The sequence below is a fragment of the Oncorhynchus nerka genome, linkage group LG6 (assembly GCF_034236695.1).
Source record: "Oncorhynchus nerka isolate Pitt River linkage group LG6, Oner_Uvic_2.0, whole genome shotgun sequence".
NCBI classification, from domain to species: Eukaryota; Metazoa; Chordata; class Actinopteri; order Salmoniformes; family Salmonidae; genus Oncorhynchus; species Oncorhynchus nerka.
The window spans coordinates 57,239,780-57,263,724 of record NC_088401.1 but is presented as its reverse complement, the minus strand read 5'-3'; the positions used below and the strand labels follow the sequence as shown (position 1 = coordinate 57,263,724).

The following is a 23,945-nucleotide window of genomic DNA, read 5'->3' as shown; positions in this document are numbered from 1 at the left end:
TCACCCATTGAGTCTACCAGCCCTTTTCACTTTACTAGTAGGGAGTGAATGAGTGAGAGAGGGACCACATGAATGTTAAAGGCTAAGTGCTAATGCCCTTGATACGCATTGAAAGACACTGGTCATTCACTAGCAATGTAAATAGCAACAGTTTAGACAAGCAAAAGAGTACAGACAAATGAACAGTCCTTTTTACAGATGGGCAATATTGGAAGTATCTCTCCCATATGTCATTTAATTTGCTTCCATGGTGTGTATTGGCTTTCTTTCGTTGTATCTTTTCCTTCACATTCATGTGTTCGCCATCAGACAAAACACTGAAAATAGGACTTCATTTGGTGAGAGAGAGAGGGATTTAGGGGAGAGGAGGGTTCAAATGAAGGGGAGGGGAGACTGGGTGGAAGGAAGGCTATATAAACTATAAAAGAGAGTTGAGGGAAGAGAGGGGAGTAGTTTTCTAAGAGTAGCTGGAGAGCTTGTTCTGAACTGTGAGTAAGTGGTTCATTTGTCCACAAAACTGAATGTTGCGACAGGGCAGTTGTCTCTTTTTTATTACATCTAGTTTCTTTGGCAATATGTTTGGAATGTTAGATATGTATGTTTGCCTTCAATGCGACTGCTGCAAAATGCAATGGCCAGTCGATCAAAACGACACAGAAAAGCCTTATTTTAGGGTATATGCTATTCAAGAGGGCATTCAAAGAGAGTCTTGAGATTTGAAATCACTTTCAGAGAAGAGATGGGCTTTTAAAAATCTTTGTTGGGTTTTGTTTTCTGATTTTCTCTTTTTCTTGTTTTCTCTCTTAGGTGAAGTGACTCCACCAGGGAACCTAAAAAGAGTGAAAGTGCGGGACAAGACCATGCTGGGTTGTGAGGGTGAGGCGGTGGTGCGGCGGTGGCTGACCCTGGTCACAGGACTGCTGGAGTGCCTGTGTTTTGCGGGGGCCGTTTTTGGCTGGGCCTCCCTGGTGTTCGTCCTGAAGACGGAAGGCTACTTCAGCTACCTGTGTGTCAACACTACCGGGGTCAATGGAACACAATTCCTAGGTCAGTGACTGAGACACCTCACCACCCCGTTTCAAACACATTCTCACATAATGTATAATTTGTTTGGATTCACAGTATATCTTACAATACAAATAAATATGTTAAAGGGCATTCAGAGGCCTGGGCACACTCATGCACACACACACACCTGCCCATACTGACAGCACTCTGCCTGTGTGTGTGTGTGTGTGTGTGTGTGTGTGTGTGTGTGTGTGTGTGTGTGTGTGTGTGTGTGTCAGACTGCAGTGCTCAGGATGAACAGTTCTCCCTCGTCTTCACCATCGCTTCCTTCATGAACAACTTCTTGCTGCTGCCCAATGGCTTCCTGTTCGACCGTTTTGGCACCATGGTGGCCAGGCTGCTGGGAATGTGAGTCTTTTTTGTAAACATGTTATAACGCATCATTAAGCGGCACAGGGTTGATAACCTATATTCAACCATATCCATAATGTAAACAACCTAATGCAGTAGTGTCACTAAAACAAGATACTGAGCACGACTATATGAGCCTTGTCTTATCTTATCTTGTGACTGTATCTTGACCTTTCCCGCAAATCTCCCGTTGACAACAACCATTGATTTGCTCTTAGTCTTGAGTTACCCGCAATGGTTTGGCCTTACGTGAAGACAGTATATTATAGAGTCTTGTTAAACGTTTAAGAATCTGTTCAGAGTTAATGAGGTTTTAATACATGCCTAATCTCATGGGAGTTGAGATTTCGTTGTCTCTGGTCGATGCTGCACTAACGGCTCATTTTATGGCTGTTAGACTGAGAGACCTTCAAAAAGCACAGTGCTATGAAGCAGCCAGACATCTGGCAATAAGGCCCGAGGGGGTGTGTTTTATAACCAATATATCACGGCTAAGGGTTGTTCTTATGCACGACGCAACGGGGAGTGCCTGGATACAACCATTAGCCGTGGTATATTGATCATACAAACCTCCCAGGTGCCTTATTGCTATTATAAACTGGTTACGAACGTAATTAGAGCAGTAATTTTCTGTCATACCTGTGGTATATTGTCTGATATTCCAGCCAATCAGCATCCAGGACCCAAACTACTCAGTTTATACTACTAAACTAAACACAGTCTGCCATTGCCTCAGCCATAACAGAGAACCTCTTTCAGTCTCTCTCTTTACCACTCTCTCCAACAGTTTCACTCTGTCCCTGCCCATCTGTCTCTCTGTTTGTGGTATTTAAGTGATGGTGGAAAGCATGAGGATGTGTACCCTCTGGGTGCTAAGTCACTATTTTTCTGTCTGTCACATCCTGTTATTTCCTTTTGGAGGGGTTCCCATGTCTGTTCACAATAACAGATGTGGAGAAAGCTCTGGGAGAAGCAAGGGAGAGGGGAATTGTGTGTGTTTGTTTGTGTGAGTGAGTGAGTGAGTGAGTGAGTGAGTGAGTGAGTGAGTGAGTGAGTGAGTGAGTGAGTGAGAGAGAGAGAGAGAGAGAGAGAGAGAGAGAGAGAGAGAGAGAGAGAGAGAGAGAGGAGAGAGAGAGAGAGAGAGAGAGAGAGAGAGAGAGAGAGAGAGAAGAAAGCCAAGGATAGACCAATGGAAAGTGCTGGGGAAGGTGTGTGTTGAGTTGTCTGGGCTTCTAGTTTCCTGTTGGAGTAGATTGGACTCAGTGCCTAGTTATTCAAGAGATGGTGCAAGACAACGCCAGAGGCGAGCACTGCCAGAGGTAAGGAATAGAGGGGGAGTGGACATGCCAAGCAGAGAGGGAATGAGAAAGAGGAATGAAGTTGGACAGGGTGGGAGACATTTACAGATATAGTTAAGGTCTGGGGGTTATGTTGTTGACTGTGAGTGTTCGGGGTGTGGTTGAGCCTGGGGTTGATGGGGTTAGGCTGGGCCAACTAGGGTTAATGTGGCACAGACCCAGTTACTGAAAAAACCTTCCATAGCCCAAGACTCCAAATCTGCATCAACAAACTCCCCATACATAGCCTCCTAAGCCAATCAGAAGCAAATCCACATGTTTTCACTCTAGGTGGAGGGGAATTGAAAAGAGAAGGAATGCAAATAGAGAGAGGATAGAGACTAGAGAGGGAGGTTTATGTGTAACTCTGTGTTGTTGTTTTTGTCGCACTGCTTTGCTTTCTCTTGGCCAGGTCATAGTTGTAAATGAGAACTTGTTCTCAACTGGCCTACCTGGTTAAATAAAGGTGAAATAATAAAAATAAAAGAGGTTGAGGTGTGATCTAGACCTCGTCGCGAGGACCAGGAAAACACAGCTGATGTGGGCTAAGGCTCTTAAAACAGGGCTAGGATAGTGGGAGAAACAACCAGAGGGCAAAAATACGAGAAGTTAAACTGAGTTTTTTTTAACATTACCCCCTGACTGGTCTCATTGTGACATTGTGTTTCTGATTGTCAGCAAGTGTGTATGTGTGTGTCTTCTCCAGATCAATGTACACCTCTGGTGCCTTGTTTGTGGCCTTCTCAAGTTCAGGTAAAATCATTGACTTTTCAAAAACATGCTTTATGGCACAGCTTACCCAAACCCCAAAGCGTTTGATACATTTTTATCAACAGTTGGAACGTTTGTTACCCTTTTGTCAGCAGTTCGCAAGATTTCAAGAGAACGAAGTCTGTTCTTTTTTTCTTCTCTCAGCTCTGTCCGTTCTCCTCTTCCCGGCGCTGTCCTGCATCTCTGTGGGAGGCATCATGTTTCTGGTCACCAACATGCAGGTCTGTTCTCTCATATTCATTCCCTCCCGAATAAACATCAGTCATGTCCACAGCAGTCCTCAGGGCAGAGGAGCTCTCTCGGTAATTAAAGAGGACCATGACTGGGAACACACTCATGATATAGCAAAGCCTTGCCTTGGGCCATGCTTTTGCTTCTGTTTGACTTGGGGTTTTGTCAGTCTGTGGTATGTACTCATGAAATATGCTTCACCTCTCTATTACTCCTGTAGATAGGCAACCTGTTTGGTTCCGCTCGCTCCACCATCATCACCCTCTACAATGGTGCCTTCGACTCCTCCTCCGCACTCTTTCTCATCATCAAGGTAAAACACACACACAGAGATTATAAATTGATAGCTGTCAATGAGGTAATGATTATGATGATGATGGTGGTGATGATGATGATGATGATGATGATGATGATGATGGTGATGGCATCCCTCCTGCCTCTCTTCTGCTCTAGCTGCTATTTGAGGCTGGGATCTCTCTGCGTGCCTCTTTCCTCTTCCTGGCTGCGTGTGGCATCATCCACCTGGTCAGGACCTTCCTCCTGCTACCCAGAACACACATCCCCTACCCCCTCCCTGAGGGCTACACCTATGGGTAAGAACACATCCCCTACCCCCTCCCTGAGGGCTACACCTATGGGTAAGAACACATCCCCTACCCCTCCCTGAGGGCTACACCTATGGGTAAGAACACATCCCCTACCCCTCACTGAGGGCTACACCTATGGGTAAGAACACATCCCCTACCCCTCCCTGAGGGCTACACCTATGGGTAAGAACACATCCCCTACCCCCTCCCCGAGGGCTACACCTATGGGTAAGAACACATCCCCTACCCCTCACTGAGGGCTACACCTATGGGTAAGAACACATCCCCTACCCCTCCCTGAGGGCTATACTTATGGGTAAGAACACATCCCCTACCCCCTCCCTGAGGGCTACACCTATGGGTAAGAACACATCCCCTACCCCCTCCCTGAGGGATACACTTATGGGTAAGAACACATCTGTTAGTGTAATTTAATTATGCCAATGTGCTTTCATCAATTGAAAACCCTTAATCTATTTTATGAGAATTTCAAAGATTCTTGTTTGCATAAAATAGACGCAGACCAGTCTTTCAATAATAGGTAACAGAATTGATTCTCGGAGAGCGCTGACACTTAATCACGAGCAACAGTTTATATACAGATCATGACGTCATTTCATTGCTTTAACAGAATCCCCTCCTCTCGACCGGGACAAAGTGAGGTGAAAAGTTCATTCTAACTTACTAACACACTCCCAGGTAACTTTTGACCCCTCAACATTATCGATCACCACTGAGCTGACAGTTCTAATTAACAGAAAACCTAGGAATGCACCCACTGCCTTATTTAAAAACCCCAGAGCTAAGTTTCTGTAGGTTCAACGCTAGGTTAACGACCTTATTTGTTTACACAGTCCCCAACCCATTCGTTTCAACCTAGTTGGAATGGTGTTCATTAACTTGAATTACTCCTTGTCCGTGTCACACAATCCCTTCTTATGAACTCATATTGTTAATCAGATATAATAAAACAGAGTATAAGTTTACTTAGTTACAATTCTATTTAAAATGGGGATATTGTTTATTCATTTATTCATAATAATCCCAACAATCCACCCTAAAAATGACTAAACAATTCATACCATCATTGAACACTAAAAGGAAACTTCAATGATATCCTAGGAATATGACAAACCAATACACGTATGTACACACTATCAACGCCCGTGACTGTTTTAACCTACAGCAGAATCTTAATTCTACTTATCAGGATTTTCTGTTAATCTTCATGAAAAAACAGTCTATACATTGAAACAAGAAAACATCAAAATTTCCTAAACATCAAATATGGTTTCCTCGCGAGTGAAAGGATCCGGATTCTTCTATTACGTCCAAGCCATGTATTTTGTATTCCACTGGTCAGAGTTTAGGATTGGTCCATATATCACCATCTGATGTGTCATCGATTTCTCCAGAGTCCTGGAAATGATAACTTTCATACACGCAATCAACCCCATCCGCACAAAACTAACACAGTCACACAGGTGAAGGTAGCCCATAACACAGTAATCATAACATTTTTCCATCTTCCAAACACACTGTCAACCCAATTAGTCAGAGAAGTATCCACCCCTGAGTTTATTTCCAGGGTGTGTAAACCAGACAAGGCCTTGGTCACTGTTCCATCCGAAACTATATCCTTGGTGTCCAAATTACCTCCATACACTCCCACCCTCTTCAGCCAGCAAACATCCAAGACTTTTCTATTCTGCCAAGTCATTCATTACATCGCTAATATAATTGGTGAAGCGCTGTGGATTTTTAATAGATATAATTGATCCAATCCACATTCTCATTGAGAGTGGACCACCAAAAAATACTTGACTCTAATCCTGCCAGGATCTAATTTATAGCTTTGATCTCATCTGCCACCCTTGGAACCACAATGTTATTAAAATACAAACCCTATCATCAAAAGACCCAGATGGAGTACTTCTTTTCTCCCGTTTAGTCAACATCATGTCATGGTGTTGAATGAGTGTGAAAGGCATTCTCAAATGTACCAGTACACATACCCCTGTCCAATTAGCCAGTAATACTCGGCCATCACGTCATTCTCCCACACAACCAACAGATGTGAGCCCTGGGCCTCCTTATCTTAATCCCCAGATCTCAACCAGCCTGCCAAATCACTCATTGGTCGCATCAGAAGTAACATTATCTGTCCTATTGCAATACTGATTTTCCCCCACATATTTCCCAGAAGTACTATACTGAATCAAACCGCAAACAGTCTCCCTTTGCCTCTGTGAAAGGAGGAAGCTCAGATTTCAGAGGAACATGTGGATATAAATAGTGCAAATCCATACAACTTATTATCTGGCTTTCCTTCTTCCATGAATAGCTTTACCATACAGGCTGTTCCCTTAGGTGAATAATTCAATTTCTGAACTATCCACACTGGCTCTTGGCTCTGGACAACTCCACAGTCAGTATCTGCTTTGTCAGGGACTCTGCTTGTACTCTGCTGACTAACGAGCAATCAGCTGCTCTAACTTTTTCTACCTGGAATGCACTAGGTTATCAACTGACACCCTTACTTTCACTACACTCCATCTCCTTCCATGCTGGGTATGTAGATTTATGTAGCCCTCTCACATGATGTGAGCTATAACTTGTTTCCATGAACTACACAGAGACTTGCATAGATGTCTTCCATAATAGCTACTCTTAGTCCTGAACTGACAAGGAGTCAGAGACACCACTTGGTCTACATAGAACTCCACTGAGACATCCTTCCCTATCATACTCTCACTTCCTGTTTATTCAGATCAAGTGATCTCTTATGCTTGGTTAATACTAATTCCTCCTTGTTTAACTATGTCAATATTACCCTCTGGCCTTCTCGGGTTCATGGTGTAGGAATATGGTTAGGAATAAGGTCTCTCAACCATACAGCTTAGGATGGACAGCTCACCTATAAAGCCCCACCCTCTTCCAGAAAACACATCATTAGCAAGAGTCAGACACATTTTCACTTCTATGAACAAGAACAGGGAGGAAATGACAGGTAAGGTATTCTTCATTCGAGAGATGGCCCCCAGAATTCTGTTAATTCCAGTTCTCCTCTCGAACACTGTTATTGTTCGACAGTGTCATTGTGTCTTACCCTCCCGCAGTGTGATATGAATCCGGGTAGTTCTTTCAGCTAGCTGTCACCAGGAGTCCTTGGTATGGTTCCCCCACCAGGCCTCAGGGACTGGATTGAGTGACTTCACCTGTAATTCACCTGTAGTGCATAAAATCTTGGACATACAGGTTTGGTTAACAAACAGTTTCTCATTTGTTCTATCTGTGTAATGAATTTCCTCCTCTTCCTCTGAAGACGAGAGGCGAAACGGATCTGAGGACCAATATGCGTTGTGGTAAGTGTCCATGGTTCTTTTTAATACGTTAAGGTACACATGAACAACTGACTACAAAAAACAAGAAATGTGAAAACTCAAAACAGTCCTATCTGGTGCAAACACAGAGACAGGAACAATCACCCACAAACACACAGTGAAACCCAGGCTACCTAAGTATGATTCTCAATCAGAGACAACTAATGACACCTGCCTCTGATTGAGAACCATACTAGGCCGAAACATAGAAATACTCAAATCATAGAAAAACAAACATAGACTGCCCACCCAACTCACGCCCTGACCATACTAACTAATACAAAACACAGGAAATAAAGGTCAGAACGTGACAGTACCCCCTCCCCAAAGGTGCGGACTCCGGCCGCAAAGCCTTGACCTATAGGGGAGGGTCTGGGTGGGCGTCTGTCCGCGGTGGCGGTTCTGGCGCGGGACGCGGACCCCACTTCAACATTGTCTTAGTCCGCCTTATTGTCCGCCTCCGTGGCTTTCTCACCATGGCCACCCCTCTCAATGACCCCACTGGACAGAGGGGCAGCTCGGGACAGAGGGGCAGAAGCTCTGGACAGAGGGGCAGGGGCTCGGGACAGAGGGGCAGGGGCTCGGGACAGGCGGGAGGCTCCGGCAGCGGCGCCGGACAGGCGGGAGGCTCCGGCAGCGGCGCCGGACAGGCGGGAGGCTCCGGCAGCGGCGCCGGACAGGCGGGAGGCTCCGGCAGCGGCGCCGGACAGGCGGGAGGCTCCGGCAGCGGCGCCGGACAGGCGGGAGGCTCCGGCAGCGGCGCCGGACAGGCGGGAGGCTCCGGCAGCGGCGCCGGACAGGCGGGACGCTCCGGCGGGACACTCCGGCAGCGGCGCCGGACAGGCGGGACCACCTGCAGGGAGGAGACAGAGAGACAGCCTGGGGCGTGGGGCTGCCACAGGAACCACCAGGCTGGGGAGACCTTCAGGAGGCTTGGTGTTAGGAGGAGCCTGAAAGACCGGGCTGTGGGGGAGCACTGGAGCTCTGGTGCGCAACCTTGGCACCACTTCCCCAGGCTGGACAACTACTCTAGCCCGGACCCTCCAGAGTGCAGGCACAGGTTGAACCGGGCTGTGGGTAAGCACGGGAGATCTAGTGCTTACTACACGCACCTCTCCCTTTGGCTCCACTCCCACATTTGCCCGGCACGAGCGGAGCGCAGGCAGAGGACGCACTGCACCCTCCCAGCGCCCCGGAGACACAGCACGCAGAGCCGGCGCAGGATAACCTGGACCAAAACTGCGTACCGGCGACCAGACCCGCTGAGCAGGCACCATACGCCCTGGCTCAATGCCCACACTCGCATGGCACTCTCGGGGGGCTGCCCTATAGCGCACCGGGCTATGGGCACGCACTGGCGACACCGTGCGCTTAACCGCATAACACGGTGCCTGACCAGTAATGCGCTGCTTATCATAAGCACGAGGAGTGAGCTCAGGTCTGCTACCTGGCTTAGTACCACACCTCGTGTGCCCCCCCCCAAAAAATTTGGGGCTGCCTCTCGTACCTGTCGCACTGCCGTGCTGGCTCCTCATATTGCCGCCGCTCAGCTTTCGCTGCCTCCAGCTCTGCTTTGGGGCGGCGATTTTCCCCAGCCTGTGCCCAGGGTCCCTCTCTGTTCAGTATCTGCTCCCATGTCCAGGAGTCCTGTGATGCTGGCCGCTGTTGTTGCTGCTGTCGTCGCTGCTGTTTACCACGCCGCTTGGTCCGAGTTGGTTGGTGGGTGATTCTGTAATGAATTTCCTCCTCTTCCTCTGAAGAGGAGAGGCGAAACGGATCTGAGGACCAATATGCGTCGTGGTAAGTGTCCATGGTTCTTTTTAATACGTTAAGGTACACATGAACAACTGACTACAAAAAACAAGAAATGTGAAAACTCAAAACAGTCCTATCTGGTGCAAACACAGAGACAGGAACAATCACCCACAAACACACAGTGAAACCCAGGCTACCTAAGTATGATTCTCAATCAGAGACAACTAATGACACCTGCCTCTGATTGAGAACCATACTAGGCCGAAACATAGAAATACTCAAATCATAGAAAAACAAACATAGACTGCCCACCCAACTCACGCCCTGACCATACTAACTAATACAAAACACAGGAAATAAAGGTCAGAACGTGACAATCTGATTATATCTTTAACTTCTATACCTACTTGTTAGCTATTTTTTTAAATCAGTTAATTATCCCGTAGGTCACATCCTATCCTAGAACACAATTTACCCATCCCCCCTTTGTTACCTGGCTCTGCCCAGGTAACAACCTTGCCTACTCTAAACAATGACTTAGGTAAGATTAGTAAATTATCCTTATGTCTGACATCATCATGTAGGAGCCCCTTTAATTTTCCACATGTCCAATTCTCCCTTGGGCGTCCATTCATGTCAATCCTGTACCAATTCCCTGTCAAGTTTCTTATCTACTTTAAGAAGTATCTGTGCTACTTAATTAAATATTTTCTTAAATATATATATTTATCGATTTAAACAGTAACCCTTTTCTCTCCTATCTCTCAAATACCACTAAGCTTCTCACTGTTTGACTTGATCTAAAATCATTGATTTTAGAAAAAACATGTCTATGAGTGGCAATCTCTAAAGTCCTTACATTTCCTTAATCAATCTATCTTAATCCTAACAATAATCCTAAATCATCACAGATGTCCTATATTCCTGTTAAATTTAATACTATTTAAGAAACCTCCTAATAGTCAAGCAAAGCCAAAACAAATGCTAACCATATCAAAATCTGTCCTACACTTACAAGCCCTTTCCTTCAGGGACCCTCAGTATTCTATCTGACAATAACATGAATTTCATATATGTTGCAAAGTGCGGAATACCTTATCTACAGTAATTTATCACCCCTAAGAACTGAAACTTATTTTACTATGTAATTCCCTGCCCTATTGGCTTAATATATCTCCTATCCTAACCTCAATGAATCTTATCTCCCCCTATTTATTCTCAATGATAAATAGGATTTTTTTTCTGTTGTAATACCACATCAATAATAGCCAATTCAAAAACTTCACAGCTAATGTTGTAAAACAGAATCCTGAACCACTTTCTCATTTGCGGTTCAAACAATAATTATAACCCCAAACTAAAACTCCATTATAATTAATTTACCTTAAAACTACATTTACATTTACATTTAAGTCATTTAGCAGACGCTCTTATCCAGAGCGACTTACAAATTGGACTAGTAACTCAAATTACCACAAATTCATTATACAAATGGCTCTCCCCTGAGGCTGATCAGACCCCAAAAGATAGCCATGATAAGGTCAATAGGTCATACCACCCTTTTATAGTCATGTTCCATACTACATTAGACATATTAAAGAACCCTTTATCCTTAAAATCAAAAAATTCACTGTGTAATTAAAACTCATAAAATAAAAACTCATAAAGTTCCATATGTGAGCGTGCCTCTTTAAAATACCTTTGCACTAAAACAAATAGTCCTAACAAATGTTTTATGTGTATATATTTGCAAACCTTAATGGATAATCAAAACTTCCAGGCCTTTTTCAATTTGGTTGTTTATGGCCACTATCTCACCCACTCTCCCCAAGATTATAATCCCAGGAAACATCTAAAAGTGAGACACCTAAACATCAATTTTCCCAGAAGAACACAACACGCCTAACTAGCATTCACTATGCTACTTCGATTCAGAAACGCAAAAGTGAACTATAAACCAAACCTAATGATAATTCCCCTTTAACTCAAATCATTAATCATAAGTTTTAAACAACGTCAATGTATATGTTTACTTAAATGAACATGCTACCCTTAGATACAATTAACCTGATAACATTATTATCCAATGTATTACTTTTTCCCTCTGCCGCAAATGTCGTACATTTCTCAGTGTAAGAAATCCATAATTTAATCCCAGATATTTAATAAAAATGTAAACGTATTTTCCCATGGCTTCTTAACTTACATATTTTAGATAACTTCCATCCGTCCCGGTATAAAGAATCCTACTTAAACACACCAGAACAAATGCTTAATTAAGTTAAATCAACTCCTAGAATAAATAATCATCAGTAACCAAATAAACAAACCACTTTTTTCAGCAAAAAACAAACTATACAAAAACGCACTACTATAATGCTTCAGATGACAAAATTACTCAGACTCACGTTTACATCTCAATAAAACAAAACACCATCTGCATGTTTCTCAAGAAAAAACAACTTGCCCCTGTTACAGATGTCTACGTATCAGGGGAAAAGCTCAAATAACCAAATTCAACCTAGCTAATTTCCCGAAACATATGCAATTATGTTTTACTATAGAGGTTGCTTTTCAACATTAATACATAATGGAAACAGTGCTCAAATTCACCGGTGTTACATAAACAATCAAACCAGGAATCAATAACCATCAGAATCCATTATCACAATGTTTTACGATTCAGACATTCAATCTCCCTTTCTCATAGCCTAATACAGTCCAAATAAACGCCACAAATCAATGATGCCCACCTAGCGAATCAGCTGCTAGTTTTTAGCATCTATCCTGACTATCCTGACGACTCACAAACTACTTTTAAAAATGTATTTGGAAATTTTTATAAACTTCTGAAAAGTGACTCAAAACAATAATGCACGCATTTTCCTTCTAAAAGACACAAACAATTTTCTCCGTTACTCCCAGTCTCAACATCATTTCCGTGGCGACAAAAGTGCCTTGCGAGTGATGTCATCAACAAGTGCTCAACCTCGACCCAATCCACAACGACTTCCAATGAATTGTAAATAATTGTTCGCTGTCTGCAGCAACAGTAGTACGGGTTCGATAAACCAAACCTAATTTATCACATCTGTTCAATCTTGAATTATAATTTGCTAATTTGGGGTGGGCACAAATCTATCGTAATTGTCTCCCCGTTATTATTTAGAATTCATTTGATTTAAGTTACTGTCTCGTCTTTGATTTAGCATTTTAATTACAACTCTATTCCCAATACATTATTCAAACAGATCATTTAGTAAACTGACATCGTCTTGCATCAAAATTCGCTTCGTCCTTATTTTAAGTTGGATGAATTAGTCTTTCAATTTGAACCAAACAAACTATTTAAAACGTTCAGTTTATATCTTATACCAATACTAGTGACTATAACTTTCTCAGCAAAACAATTAGTTTAATTACAACCAAAAACTCAGATTTTTTATATTTAGTTAACGCCTCGGCTGGGAACCGAACCCTGGACTGCAGTTTGTAAGACTGCTACGCTCACCACTATACCACCAACACTATGGAACTGACTGAGATTCTCTGCAAATTGACCCATTTTACAGTTGTCTGTATTTGTAACTCCGGCATCTGGACAACAGAAAATAGCCCTAATTTAACAACCCAAAGTTTTCCCTCAGTTAGGATTCTCATTCATCTCGCTCTCTTTGTATCTGACCCTTCTTTTTTTTTACCCGATTGTCGCCTCTGACCTTCCCCTCAGTTAAATTACAATATTGGTGATAACGTTTGCAGGGAGTGTTACACTCCCGGGCGAAATGTCCAATTTCGTTACAATTAAAATATGTATCTGTTTTATAAGTGATTCCAGCTTTTCTACATTTAGACGGCCATCAAAATCATATTTCTTTCTCCATTTTAGACCGAAATCAATGTTTCTCTTGTCTCTCTGTTCCATATAACGCTCGTCTCCCGTTAGTTCCGGCACCTCCTTTGAGGAATTTCTACCCATCCTTAATCCTTACCATTACTAGTAGCTATGGTATTTAATCACTTATCTATGCCTTTCTATATTTAATTTGACCTTCTATGTGCGTGTATTTCTATGAATCTGCTATTTACTGTTACTTAGTTACTTTAGTTGCTTTTCTGTCTGACTATGTGTGTGTCTCTTTAATGATAATCAGTATGTATTTCTCCTTTCTGGAAACCTCATCTATAGATGACTTTTGATCGGACATTAAATTTCACCCGTATACAATTATAAGCTCATTATAAACTATTGTTCCTTGGGACTTTCAACGTTAATATCTCATATCTCACTACACTAGAATTGGCTTCCCTCTCCTCCCCTTAGATATTAATTTATTTAATTATTGAATGGGTTCAGTTATTATGTTCACCTAGAATTGCCCTGCCTTCTCACCAAGCCTAATTTATCCTCACCTGTTTTAATATATCTATCTGCTACTTTTCATAGTCAGACTACTTCCCATATACAGATAGACTACTAGGTTAAAACTTTATTTAGGTATGTCTTTTGAATGAATGGCTATCCTATTTGTACAGAACGACCGTCCCATCTAACAATACGTACTATATCTCACCCTTAAAAAATCTTTCGGCTTGCAAGACCAAGATTTATTAAGTCCTAGTTTAGTTTCGGTAGTGCACCTTACCACGAGTCATTTCAGACTCGTTTCCTTCCTTCCTATCGATTTTGGTTAAAACACAAAGTAGAAACCCATTGTATTTGTTCAAAATATTCAAGCACCTATCATTGATTAAATCCAAACTCCTTTAGCACATTCAATCAAAAATATCTTAAATAATTCCTCCCAAATTTGAGAATAAAGGCTATTTACCTTCGTCCTGTAGACTGGGAAAAGCAATGCCGGTTCGATTCCGTCACCTTCTCTGCCGCCCTTAGATCTGTATACCGGCCTGTTATTAAACCTCTGCTGGAGCCCAGGTCTTTAAATAACGAGTCCAGACTCGTCCGTGCACGGTTTTCGGCTTTTCCCTTCGGACGACAGAGAAGTTTGTGGAATCCACTCGAAGGACCAATTGTTAGTGTAATTTAATTATGCCAATGTGCTTTCATCAATTGAAAACCCTTAATCTATTTTATGAGAATTTCTAAGATTCTTGTTTGCATAAAATAGACGCAGACCAGTCTTTCAATAATAGGTAACAGAATTTATTCTCGGAGAGCGCTGACACTTAATCACGAGCAACAGTTTATATACAGATCATGACGTCATTTCATTGCTTTAACAGAATCCCCTCCTCTCGACCGAGACAAAGTGAGGTGAAAAGTTCATTCTAACTTACTAACACACTCCCAGGTAACTTTTGACCACTCAACATTATCGATCACCACTGAGCTGACAGTTCTAATTAACAGAAAACCTAGGAATGCACTCACTGCCTTATCTAAAAACACCAGAGCTAAGTTTCTGTAGGTTCAACGTTAGGTTAACAACTTTATTTGTTTACACAGTCCCCAACCCATTCGTTTACACAGTCCCCAACCCATTTGTTTCTTCCTAGTTGGAATGTTCATTAACTTTAATTACTCCTTGTCCGTGTCACACAATCCCTTCTTATGAACTCATATTGTTAATCAGATATAATAAAACAGAGTATAAGTTTACTTAGTTACAATTCTATTTAAAATGGGGATATTGCTTATTCATTTATTCATAATAATCCTAACAACATCCCCTACCCCTCCCTGAGGGATACACCTATGGGTAAGAACACATCCCCTACCCCCTCACTGAGGGATACACCTATGGGTAAGAACACAACCCCTACCCCCTCCCTGAGGGATACACCTACGGGTAAGAACACATCCCCTACCCCCTCCCTGAGGGACACACCTAGGTGAAAGAACACATCCCCTACCCCCTCCCTGAGGGCTACACCTACGGGTAAGAACACATCCCCTACCCCCTCCCTGAGGGCTACACCTATGGGTAAGAACACATCCCCTACCCCTCCCTGAGGGCTACACCTATGGGTAAGAACACATCCCCTACCCACTCCCTGAGGGCTATACTTATGGGTAAGAACACATCCCCTACCCCCTCCCTGAGGGCTATACTTATGGGTAAGAACACATCCCCTACCCCCTCCCTGAGGACTACACCTATGGGTAAGAACACATCCAATACCCCCTCCCTGAGGGATACACCTACGGGTTAATACACATCCCCTACCCCCTCCCTGAGGGCTACACTTATGGGTAAGAACACATCCCCTACCCCTCCCTGAGGGATACACCTATGGGTAAGAACACATCCCCTACCCCCTCCCTGAGGGCTACACTTATGGGTAAGAACACATCCTCTACCCCCTCCCTGAGGGCTACACTTATGGGTAAGAACACATCCCCTACCCCCTCCCTGAGGGCTACACCTAGGTGAAAGAACAGGAGTTGGACAGAAAATTGACCCAGGGAAAGAAGGGAATAAGTCGCTCTGGATAAGAGCGTCTGCTAAATGACTTAAATGTAAATGTAAATGAATACATGTCTGCTGAGTGTTTGTTGCTCTTAGCAGAAGCTCTAACAAACTAGATACCCCAGCACACCCCCTGTGGGTCCAGTCTGTCTGTTCTCTGTGTGACTCTAACCAGTGTTGCTATTACTTCCTGTGACAGAATAAACTGTGGCCAGACCAAGACTTTTAGCCCGGAGCAGACAGCAGCTATTGCCAGCGTGCAGAGTGAAGATGTCACAGAGGAAATGCCTTTTAACAAGGAGAGCGCAGAGAAAGGTGTGTAGATTTAGGTTAAGTTGATATCAGCCCTTCTCGTTCCCTTGTCCCATATATTCATGATTGGTTGACCATACAGACCTTGTTAACTGCAATTATGTAATCTGTGTGTATTTGTGACTGATTTGACCTCTTACTCTCCTCCCCAACCCCTCTCAGTGGCTACTTTCTGGGAGTGTTTCCTGTCCAAGTTCTTCCTCTGGCACCTGGTGTGGCTATCTGTCATGCAGCTGAGACACTACCTGTTCATCGGCACCCTCAACCCCATGCTGCAGAGACTGACCCAGGGAGAACCCACTCTGGGTACACACACACACATACACACTCACACACACTTACAAATGCCTATTGTCAGACATTATACTTATGCATCAGACATTATACATATGCCAAAACTATGTGGACACCCCTTCAAATTAGCGGCTCCGGCTATTTCAGCCACACCCGTTGCTGACAGGTGTATAAAACCGAGCACACAGCCATGGAATATCCATAGACGAGCATTGGTCATAGAATGGACCGCACTGAAGAGCTCAGTGACTTTCAACGTGGCACCGTCATATGATGCCACCTTTCCAACAAGTCAGTTCTTCAAATTCCTGCTAGAGCTGCACCGGTCAACTGTAAGTGCTGTTATTGTGTAGTGGAAACATCGAGGAGTAACAACGGCTCAGCTGTGAAGTGGTAGGCCACACAAACTCACAGAATGGGACCGCCGAGTGCTGAAGCGTGTAGCGCGTAGAAATGGTCTGTTCTCGGTTGCAACCCTCGCTACCGAGTTCCAAGCTGCCTCTTGAAGCAACGTCAGCGCAAGAACGGTTCATCTTGTGCTTCAAGAAATGAGACTCCATGAAATTAGTTTCCTTCACCATCTGGCAGTCCGATGGACAAATCTGGGTTTGGCGGATGCCAGGAGAACGCTGCCTGCCCCCATGCATAGTGCCAACTGTAAAGTTTGGTGAAGGAGGAATAATGATCCGGGGCTGTTTTTCATTGTTCGGGCTAGGCCCCTTAGATTTAGTGAAGCGAAATCTTAACGCTACAGCATACAATAACATTCTAGATGATTCTGTGCTTCCAACTTTGTGGCAACAGTTTGGGAAAGGCCCTTTCCTGCTTCAGTATGACATTGCCCCCGTGCACAAAGTGAGGTCAATACAGAAATGGTTTGTCGAGATCGGTGTGGAAGAACTTGACTGGCCTGCACAGAGCCCTGACCTCAACCCCATCGAACACCTTTGGGATGAATTGGATCACCAACTGCGAGCCAGGCCTAATCGCCCAACATCAGTGCCCAACCTCACTAATGCTCTTGTGGCTGAATGGAAACTCCCTGCAGCAACGCTCCAACATCTAGTGGGAAGCCTTCCCAAAAGAGTGGAGGTTGTTATAGCAGCAAAGGGGGGATCAACTCTATATTAATGCCCACGATTTTGGAATGAGATGTACTTTTGGCCATGTAGTGTATTACTGTCTTAGTCATTTATAAATATCTTACTGATGTTTAATAAAGTAGACTTACAAACAAAAGTTGTTTAAAGTGTAACTCTTCTCTCTTTCTAAGCACAAACTTATTCCGCTCTGTTTTCCCTGCAGTGAGCACATACACCAATGCTTTTGCTGTGACACAGCTTTGTGGGGTGCTGTGTGCCCCCTGGAACGGCCTCATCATGGACCGACACAAGGGCAAGCCCAGGGCCCCAGGTAAAATCTTCACCTACAGACACTAATACAAATTCTCTACAACACACATGTGAAACCTCACACACTCAATGTTATGAGAATTTTGTTATCAATGTTCATAAACTTCAATTATTCTACTCAGTCTGCAACCCAGAGTTTGTAAGATTCTGGTTTAAATTAAACAGACAGATTTCTCAGCTAACAATAGTCAAAATGTTTATTCACGAGGACGTCCTAGTCCGTTGTACAAAAACATGCATTTTATACTGGCTCCTAACGCACATACCTTCACACACAAACAGTAGGTGAGTTGTATCCTTCTCCAGAGTTCTCACCACTGTGTATCACTACCCAGACGACAGTTCCATTCCCCCGAGATTAGGGAAACCTTGAGAAGTACTCCCTATGCTATCATAAATTCCTCAGAGGCCTAGCCAGGTCAGTCCAAACAAAGTTGAACTGTTCTCAGGTTCTTTTCTTCGGCACACACATACAAATTCAAATCCTAAGCTACGCCTTGCTCAGACAGTCTGTGTTTTTCCACTATACAAATGCATTGTTTAACCTAATTCTGACTAAAACTACACACATCATCAGATTATAATTTTATGATTCTAATCAATTTCATACAGTTATAAGGTTTCAGAGTAGAATTATTTTATCATTATTTTTCAACATATACATTATTTTATCACTCACACTCCAAACCAAACACACAAAGAACGTTCTTTCACAGGTCTTTTTTTTGTTGCTATGTCAACAATTTCAGAATGTAACAGCCTATTACTGCAATTTCAGTTAAAACTCAATAAAACAAGTCTCAAATATAAGGATGTCTATACATTACAGCTGTTTTCAAATAAATTGCTCTGCTATTAAGAGTTTTACTGGAGGCACATTTGGGCTGAAGAGCCTCTGACCTTCAGTACATTACTGCTTGGAAAGGGGTGACTGAAGTGGTGTTGTCGTATGCTACCTAAGGAGGTGGTGTAGAAATGGAGCAGACAGAATTAAATCGAGATTAACATCTTCACACTACTGAAATTAGTGTACAAGACTGTATTTTTGTGAAAACTCGTAAGTGAAATCATACTCTAAACTAACTTCAACACCAGATCCCTGAGAACCGCTTGATTTTCTGACCCTGATACCTAACTGTGAAGGGGGCGGGGAAGGGTGTAAAATATGCATGGGTTTGTACACACAACACTAATCTTATCTGTGTGTTTGTGTGTGTATATGTGTGTGGGCATACTGTATGTTTTGGTGTATGTGTGTTGTGTGTGTGTGTGCAGGAATGAGTGAGAAGGAGGCAGACCTGCGTGCATCAGTGCTCTCCCTGACCCTGACGGCGCTGCAGTGTGTCCTGTTCTCCATTTGTGCCTCCACTCCCTTCCTCCCCCTCCAGTACCTCACCTTCATCCTGCAGGTCCTCAACCGATCCTTCCTCTATGGAGGCAATGCAGCCTTCATCAGCATTGCGTGAGTCACACACACACACACACACACACACACACACACACACACACACACACACACACACACACACACACACATAACAAACATTATGCAACAGGATAAGGGATGTACAGATAGACGCTCACACATTCTTAGTGTCATACTCTTGTACAGTAGTAACAAATGAATTAAATTATCTCCCTTGCCTCCCTCCCTCTGTGTAGTTTTCCTCCGTGTCATTTTGGGAAGCTGTACGGTATGCTCATGGCTCTGTCTGCAGTGGTGGCTCTGCTGCAGTACCCCTGCTTCACCCTGGTCAAAGGAGTGTTGGGAGGAGACCCACTATATGTGAGTGGAGTTACTGTTATCAGAATGACCAGAGACTACCTTTACCTTTGGGAGAGCTTTGCAGCAGGCTTTAACCTGTACCATTATGTTCTGATGTCGACTTATTGCAGAGTGGTGATCCCATCTCCCTTCCCCCTCATCACTCCCTCTCTTTTTTCTCTTTCCTCTACAGGTGAACATAGCCCTGACGTTACTTAGCCTGCTGGCTTTCATTCATCCTGTCTGTGTCTATCTGCACTGTTGTGGCCTGGCAGCCCAGAGGGGTAAACCCAAGGACACTCTCCCCTCCCCCTCCTCCTAGACCAGCTCTAAAAAGGGAAACAAACACACACTTTAAAAAGGCCATTTCAACCCTCGCTCCTCTGTTTCTTCTACAGTTTGTATATTATATACAGTTGAAGTCGGAAGTTTACATACACCTTAGCCAAATACATTTAAACTCAGTTTTTCACAATTCCTGACATTTAATCCTAGTAAAAATGCCCTGTCTTAGGTCAGTTAGGATCATAACTTAATTTTAAGAATGTGAAATGTTAGAATAATAGAAGAGAGAATGATTTATTTCAGCTTTTATTTCTTTCACCACATTCCCAGTGGGTCAGAAGTTGACATACACTCAATTAGTATTTGGTAGCATTGCCTTTAAGTTGTTTAACTTGGGTCAAACGTTTCAGGTAGCCTTCCACAAGCTTCCCACAATAAGTTGGGTGAATTCTGGCCCATTCCTCCTGACAGAGCTGGTGTAACTGAGTCAGGTTTGTAGGCCTCCTTGCTCACACACGCTTTTTCAGTTCTACCCAAAAATGTTCAAAAGGGTTGAGGTCAGGGCTTTGTGATGGCCACTCCAGTACCTTGACTTTGTTGTCCATAAGCCATTTTGCCACAACTTTGGAAGTATGCTTGGGGTCATTGTCCATTTGGGAGACCCATTTGCGACCAAGCTTTAACTTTTATACATGTCTTATATCAGGATTTTAGCCAATTCTGTCAGAGTGGGAACAAAAACTGTTTACAGACTCCTCCTAAGTGCTAATGTTATTTTTCAGCCCTGCATTGACTGCCCCATTGGTTGGTCTTGGCTACAGCTGAAGCCCATAGGCTACTATTGTATGTATTGTAGTTGAAAATCTATTTGATCTGGTGCATTCTAGCTAGCTAGTCTGCCTCCTTTTATTCCAATTTAAGCAGTATTAACTGTGCACTTTGACACTGCTGCCCAAAGGACAACAACACATATAAACAAATCTAGTGTTTACTACTCCTGTTAGAATAAGGATTAATTGATGTGATAATCAGTTTGAGGTATAGGAATTGTAAGGGATTTACAGATCTAAGAAACTGCTCAGCAACGTGAGAAGGTCAGGAGCAAGAAGATGATCAGATAATGTTGTTGATCTTTTCTCATCCTGTCATACACAACTGTCTGGCTTTTTACATAACTCAACTGAACTGACCACAGGTTCACGCTGGGTCCCCAGTGTCTCAAATTTAAATTCCTTCAGGAGTTTGAGAGACCATTTTGTCAGGAAAGGCAGTGCAGGTCTGCCAGCTACTGACCTAAACTGGGGAAAACAGCTTGTTTCCTGTTGGCATTTACTTCCCTCCTCTGAACAAACCGTGTCATGATGATGGGCTTTGTAAAGTGTTTTAAAGTATTATATCAACTAATATCATAACAGCGAGAACCTTTATAGGGTTTATTTATAGTAGAACAGGATGTGGTAATCACGGCTGATTTTCTATCAGCAAACAGTATTGCACAGCACGATCATCCCCCCCACTGAATAAACCTGAATGTCTGGTTTTGATAGCAGAGATAGACCACTTATGTCTTATACATGGAAGTCAACAACATTGAAGAGACTATTACATTTGTATTGAGAATGTACTGTATTAATCGTGAAGGGATTATTTCAATGCAGGACATGCAGGGACTATAGGTATATATATATATATATATATATATATATATATATATATATATATATATATATATATATATTTAAATTACCTTAGCATCTATGTAAAACACTTTAAAATGACATAAGTACACATCATACTTGTTTTTGTTTATAGTGAACTGTTTATCGATGATAAAACAATGCATGTTCTTTAAACTGAAAAACTTTATGTTTAGGCATTGTTTAAAGTACTTAGGTTAAGCAAATTGGCTTGTCCTCATAGTGACCCATTAGAGTTGTGGTGAGATGTTTTGGGGAATTATAGATGTATATCTAATATTTTGGATGCTAGAAAGTAAACATTGTGAGCAACATGTTTAACCATATAACTTCGGTAAATTATTATAATATATATAACAAAAATTGTTCCCCCTTTGTTCTCCCCAATTCTGTCATATCCAATTACGATCTTGTCTCATCGCTGCAACTCCCCAACGGGCTCGGAGGTCGAGTCATGCGTCCTCCGAAACATGACACGCCAAACCGAACTCCTTAACACCCGCCCACTTAACCCGGAAGCCAGCCGCACCAATGTGTCAGAGGAAACACAGTTCAACTGACAATCGAAGTCAGCCTGCAGGCGTCCGACCCGCCACAATGAGTCACTAGAGCGCAATGAGCTAATCCTCAATTACCTAAAATGTCTCGTTGGTGTTACTACTCCTACAGGTGACAATGGGAAGACATTTTTTTAAATCTATTAAAATGATGTAAATTATTTCCAAAATGCCATGCCCATATGCCACCGCAATTCAAGAACGACCGTGTGCTAAAAGCGAAGTGAAAATATCAGGTACACATACAGTAGTTTCAAACCCTCTCTATCAAGCCTGAAGATGTATGAATGTCCTTCTTTCACATTTCCAGTGAAAAGGCCAAAACAAGCAACGCCACCAAGCAAACAATTCAAAATGATGAGTTGTATTAAAAAGTATCGATTCAACATAGGGAACAATAAATCCACCATACATCGTAAGTATGATTAATAAAATAAATTATACAAAAGTGGAGGCATGTCAAGACTTCCGCCGAAGTCAGCTCCTCTCCTTGTTCGGCGTCAGCGGCTTTCTAGCCATCGCCGCTCCATTTCTCATGTTCCATTTGTTTTGTCTTGTTTCACACACACCTGGTTTTCATTCCATAGTCACACTGCATGTATTTAGTCCTCTGTTCCTCTCGATGTCTTTGTGTGTAATTATTTATTGTTACGTGGACATTTTGTCAGGCGCTGCACTTTAGTATTAGACTGTGTTTTTTGGCACTAGTATGTTTATGTGCTGTCGTTTGTTGACCGGTATTAAAGTGTGCCTGTTTATTATACTCCACTCTCCTGCACTTGACTTCGCCTCCCATATACACGCCTAACAAGGCATGAAGATTTTAAAAAACTGTCAAAACTCTGTATGCCAATGAAAAATGTTAATGTAAATAAAGTGATGTTACATTAATTTATTCTCCAGTTTGATTCTTCATTTGCAGTGGTGTAAAGTACTTCAGTAAAAACAATTTAAAGTACTACATAAGTCATTTTGTGGTATCTGTACTTCACTTTACTATTTATATTTGGCAACTTTTACTTTTACTCCACTAAATTCCTAATGAAAATAATGTCCTTTCTACTCCATACATTTTCCTTGACAACCAAAAGTACTCGTTACATTTTAAATGCATAGCAGGACAGGAAAATTGTCTAATTCACATAATTATCAAGAGAACATCCCTGGTCATCCCTACTGCCTCTGATCTGGATGATTCACTAAACACAAATGCTTCATTTGTAAATGATGTCTAAGTGCTGGAGTATGCCCCTGGCCATTCGTACATTTAACATTTTTAAACAATTGTGTCATCTGTTATTTACATTTACATTTAAGTCATTTAGCAGACGCTCTTATCCAGAGCGACTTACAAATGTCTAATATAAAGAATGTGAAATGATTTATACATTCACTTTTGATACTTAAGTATATTTAAAACCAAATACTTTTAGACTTATAATCAAGTTGCATTTTACTGATTGACTTTCACTTCAGTCATTTTGTATTAAGGTATCTTCACTTTTACTCAAGTATGACAATTGGGTACATTTTCCACCACTGTCCATTTGTCACTCAATATATGACACAGTGGCAACAGAAACTCACGCAAAACTCATCACTTCATCCACTCTCGTTCACTTACTCATACACACATGCACACTATCCCCTACCCCATGTAAAGTGGGTACTGGTAGTAAAATGCCATTACACTTTCTCAGCGTACC

General features: G+C 42.6%; 1 protein-coding gene across 3 annotated transcripts; it reads left to right on the top strand.

Annotated features, from left to right (window-relative positions):
* Positions 1–440: 440 nt before the first annotated feature.
* LOC115130720 (equilibrative nucleobase transporter 1-like) lies at positions 441–23,130 on the top strand. 3 transcript variants are annotated; one of them, XM_029662118.2, is made up of 13 exons: positions 441–488; positions 808–1,047; positions 1,287–1,416; positions 3,463–3,509; positions 3,672–3,748; positions 3,979–4,071; positions 4,212–4,351; positions 16,117–16,232; positions 16,392–16,535; positions 17,829–17,936; positions 19,211–19,397; positions 19,598–19,721; positions 19,894–23,130. In XM_029662118.2, exons 2-13 carry the CDS (start codon positions 861–863, stop codon positions 20,020–20,022), a joined length of 1,482 nt encoding a protein of 493 aa, XP_029517978.1. In that variant the 5' UTR covers positions 441–488; positions 808–860; the 3' UTR covers positions 20,023–23,130. The 3 variants fall into 3 exon arrangements, 2 of the variants coding, with proteins under 2 accessions (XP_029517978.1, XP_029517979.1); XM_029662119.2 differs by having other exon boundaries at positions 442–492; XR_010464114.1 differs by lacking the exons at positions 441–488; positions 808–1,047; positions 1,287–1,416; ... (7 more) ...; positions 19,598–19,721; positions 19,894–23,130 and adding an exon at positions 7,717–9,528 and having other exon boundaries at positions 16,117–16,206.
* Positions 23,131–23,945: the final 815 nt, after the last annotated feature.

Excerpts from the sequence above, each read along its gene's own strand:
- LOC115130720 (XM_029662118.2), top strand. The coding sequence starts at position 861 with ATGCTGGGTTGTGAGGGTGAGGCGGTGGTGCGGCGGTGGCTGACCCTG. Across the intron at positions 19,398-19,597 it reads GCAGCCTTCATCAGCATTGC|TTTTCCTCCGTGTCATTTTG; the intron begins GTGAGTCACACA and ends CCCTCTGTGTAG. Across the intron at positions 19,722-19,893 it reads TGGGAGGAGACCCACTATAT|GTGAACATAGCCCTGACGTT; the intron begins GTGAGTGGAGTT and ends TTTCCTCTACAG.